This window comes from Stegastes partitus, unplaced genomic scaffold, assembly GCF_000690725.1.
Source record: "Stegastes partitus isolate 25-593 unplaced genomic scaffold, Stegastes_partitus-1.0.2 Scaffold837, whole genome shotgun sequence".
Classification (NCBI taxonomy): Eukaryota; Metazoa; Chordata; class Actinopteri; family Pomacentridae; genus Stegastes; species Stegastes partitus.
Genome location: NW_007578568.1, coordinates 254,974 through 258,958, shown reverse-complemented (window position 1 = coordinate 258,958; position 3,985 = coordinate 254,974). Strand labels below are relative to the sequence as shown.

Below are 3,985 nucleotides of genomic sequence, written 5' to 3'. Positions count from 1 at the left end.
CCAATCCCCCACCCACCCGCACCATAGCCACCCCCCAAGAGCCTAGTGGTGTATGTGGTGAGACCCAGTGGGAGGGGTAGGGGATATAGTCCCCCCCCAGGTAGCCAGGTTCCCGACTGGCACCTGAGATGGACCCCCCATAGCTGCTCCCAGACGCGGAGGTACAGGACATTTTTCTACTTTTGTTTGCGTCTGCTGTCATGCAGGTGTGGTAGTTTTCTAAATTAATAATTACATACAATAACCCTGTTTGAAACCATTACTCTCTAAAGTGTACATAAACACTCACACATTTAAAAACACTTGTACATAATTCACGTACTAGAGCATTGTACTGAACCTTATTTAAACCAGCAGCAGGGATCCAGAGATCAACCTTGTAGATGACGGTAACAGAGCAGATGATTGTGGGTCAGAATGACCAGAAAAAAAGTGCAGAATCCAGCAGATGTATTTGAACATGGGGGTGTCAGACACAACAAGTCTTTTCCAGGTTTACGGCATGGTATGGAAGTACAGATACTCAACGCACCATGACACTCGAATAATCTTTTTACCCAGGATGCATCACCAGGAGGCCTGTCGGAGCTCCAACAACAGGAAGTGATGACGGAGGATTTTCTGTCCAACGACGAGTACGAGTGTGCGTCGCCAGACGACATCTCCCTGCCGCCGCTGGCAGAGACGCCTACGTTCCAATCAGATGTTGAGGAGGGTTTCTGCTTCAGCTCCAACATCAACCAATGCAGCCAGCAGGACCAGCCAGAACCAGTCGATAGTGGAACAGTCCGGCAGCAGACAGAGAATTGTCCAACTCCTCCCACTAGCCTTCAGAGCTGTACAAGGTCTGTATCCAGTCTGCACTCCAGGAAATAGCCACATCCCTGCACTGACAGGTTGCTGTGCTAACTGCAGTCACAGTCAAACAGGACTTAAATTGGTTATTGATTAAACAATCAAAGATTAAGCTGATGAAGCTGCTTTTGATTGCAGCATGACATTTGTGGCATATAGGCTTGGCTTTATTAGCCACTTAGTTATAGCAATCATATTGAACACTGCAGTTTCACTTTGGAGATGGCATTTCTTTCTTTTTCTCAAATTCTTCTTTTGTTTGATATTTAAGAAGCTGAGTCTAAATCTGATCCGACAGATTCTAAGTTTCAGTGCTGCAGCTTTCTGTTATAATTTTGTTAGCTGGACAGTCCTGAGGATTGACATTCGTCCCCTTGACCTCTGGAAAGAGGTTTGTGGGTACCAGGTGCCGCCAGCCCACCATTCAGACTGATGTTGTTCCTGCTGTGTGTTGCAGGTTCAGATCAGAGTCCGACTCAGTTCAGACAGTTCCTGGTCCGAGCTCCCTGAGCAGCATCCTGAGAACCACAGAGGCCAACACCACTAACACTCCCCTGAGGGCCCACCTCTCCCAGGGCAGCCCCAAACCAAAAACCCCCTCTGGATCAGTCCAGGAGAGCAGCACCAGAGACAAGAACCATGCTGTCTCTGAGAGAATTCCCTCTCCTGCTCCTCGAGCCAATCCAGCTCCACCGACCGATCCCACTCCTCTGGCCGATCCCACTCCAGAGGTCCATCCCACTCCTCTGGCTGATCCCACTCCTCTGGCCAATCCCCCTCCTCTGGCTGATCCCACTCCTCAGGCTGATCCCACTCCAGAGGCTGATCCCACTCCTCTGGCCGATTCCACTCCGGAGGCCCATCCCACTCCAGAGTCCCATCCTACTCCTCTGGCCAATCCCACTCCACAAGCTGATCCCACTCTCGAGGCTGATCCCACTCCTCTGGCTGATCCCACTCCAGAGGCTGATCCCACTCATCTGGCCGATTCCACTCCGGAGGCCCATCCCACTCCAGAGTCCCATCCTACTCCTCTGGCCAATCCGACTCCTCAAGCTGATCCCACTCTCGAGGCTGATCCCACTCTCGAGGCTGATCCCACTCCAGAGGCTGATCCCACTCATCTGGGCGATCCCACTCCTCAGGCTGATTCCATTCCAGAGGCCGATCCCACTCCTCTGGCCGATTCCACTCCGGAGGCCCATCCCACTCCAGAGTCCCATCCCACTCCAGAGGCTGATCGCACTTCTAAGGCCGAATCCACTCCAGAGGTCCATTCCACTCCTCGGGCCGATCCCACTCCTCAGGCCAATCCCACTGAAGAGCCCGATCCCACTCCTGTGGCCGATCCCACTTCAGAGGCCAATCCCACTCTGGCCAATCAAGACCCCAGCGACAACACAGAGCTTCACACATGCAGCTCTCTTGTCTGTGCAAACAGCACCGAGCCACAGTGGAGCCTTCATCAGAGCTTCTTCCAACCTGAGAGGGAAACCAGAACCCAAAGAGAAGGTGATAGCAGAACCAGAACTGGTTCAGTTAGCAAGCAGACCGTTCACCTCCAGTCCTTTCCTTCAGGCAGTCAGTTTATCAGGCCTGAGAACAGAAGCTCCTCATCAATCCATCTCAGTCCTCTTCAGTCTGACCTGGACTCCAGAAGGCCTAATCAGGACAAACTTTCCTCTCAAAGCAGCAGGAGCATCCTGACCACGACTTCCACCACCCAGCAGACAGTTTGCAGTCAGTCCTGCCTGTCAGATGGTCTGTTCTGTGTCCCACAGAACAGCATACCTCAGGACTACGGGGACCGGCCCAAAAACCGACCTGCCGGCGCAGTCAGTAGCATCAGTATTAGTAGCAGTAACACACTGAGCTGCCATCATACCGTCTCTTCGATCCATGAGTCCCATACCTGCACCTGTACACAGCAGTATGTGCATGACCCTGGCATGCCTCCCAGCAGTTCCACCCGGCCCAGCACTCCTTCGTGGAACCCAGCTTTGGCACAGCTGGCTAACCCGCATGTTCTGCCCCTGTCCTCTCCACCCCATCTACTAACTCCAGACCAGGACCCAGACATTTGTCTGCCCATGGCCATCCGAGAGGAGATCCAGCTTACTCCTCAGATCCAGGGGCCTCCTGTTCCTGCCCCTCCTCAGCCAGAGTCTCTTCCCCAGGGAAAAGCCTCTCATTCTGGCCCTCCCTGCTTCACCAGGCCCTTGTCCAGAGCCACCGTCATGGAGGGCTCTCCAGTGACACTGGAGGTGGAGGTGACGGAACACCCAGAGCCCAGGCTCACCTGGTGGGTAGCATACAACAAGCTCCACAGTAACACACAAGCTAAATGAGAACATTAACTCCACAGCTCACATCAGGCTCCTTTACACCTGCATTAACATGAGCTCTGCAGCCGGATCACATGTACCCACATTAACCCTCTAAACCCCAAGATGTCTCTGGGCATCACATTTGCCTTCACTGAGGTTCATGTTTCTCTGCAACATAAAGTCCTGCAGCTCTGTGGAACCAGAACATGAAGGAGGAGAGAGAAGTCAGAGATGTCTTCTGTCAGCAGGACTCAGAACCAGGAGACCAGATTATTCTTGGATTGTTTATTTTACAAAAATGTATAAACTTGAAATCAACATGTTTCCACAGATGTTACAAATGCTGGAAAACAGAGGCTCCATGTACTGTAGATATTTAACTATTTACATTTTTAATTAGCTGGCTTCCTCATCTTTTCTCTGCTCTGTGGAAACACTGCTGCAGTTCACCTGAAAACTCAGAATATTTCACTGTTGGTCACAGCTGAGTCAGTGGTGGAGGATCAGTTGTGCTAAGAGGTGAAGAATTGTTTTGGGGTTTTTTTTCAGAATCTGGCTCAAGCCAATCTTTAATTTTTTGTCACTTTTTTAAAAGAGACATGTAGAATTAAGTGAACTTGATTAAATATTACGATTTTAAGCTGAAGTTTGGTTCATTATCCTGACGGAACTCAGGCAGGATCTGGGGTTAGCAAGGGAGCTTCAGGTTAAATCCTGGGTTTTCAGTCCTATGGTGGTGGTTCTCTTCTTACCGGGTCCATCACCATGGTAACTTAGCTGAACGGCTAACCTGCTCCGCAGCA

At 51.0% G+C, this 3,985-nt stretch overlaps 1 protein-coding gene across 1 annotated transcript in view; it reads left to right on the top strand.

Annotated features, from left to right (window-relative positions):
• Positions 1–3,985, top strand: part of LOC103365408 (flocculation protein FLO11-like) — a 10,310-nt gene that overhangs the window by 3,247 nt on the left and 3,078 nt on the right. The window contains exons 4-5 of the mRNA XM_008292834.1: positions 562–845; positions 1,313–3,157. Coding sequence (XP_008291056.1) covers positions 562–845; positions 1,313–3,157 — 2,129 coding nt within the window. The remainder of the gene's footprint in view (positions 1–561; positions 846–1,312; positions 3,158–3,985) is intronic.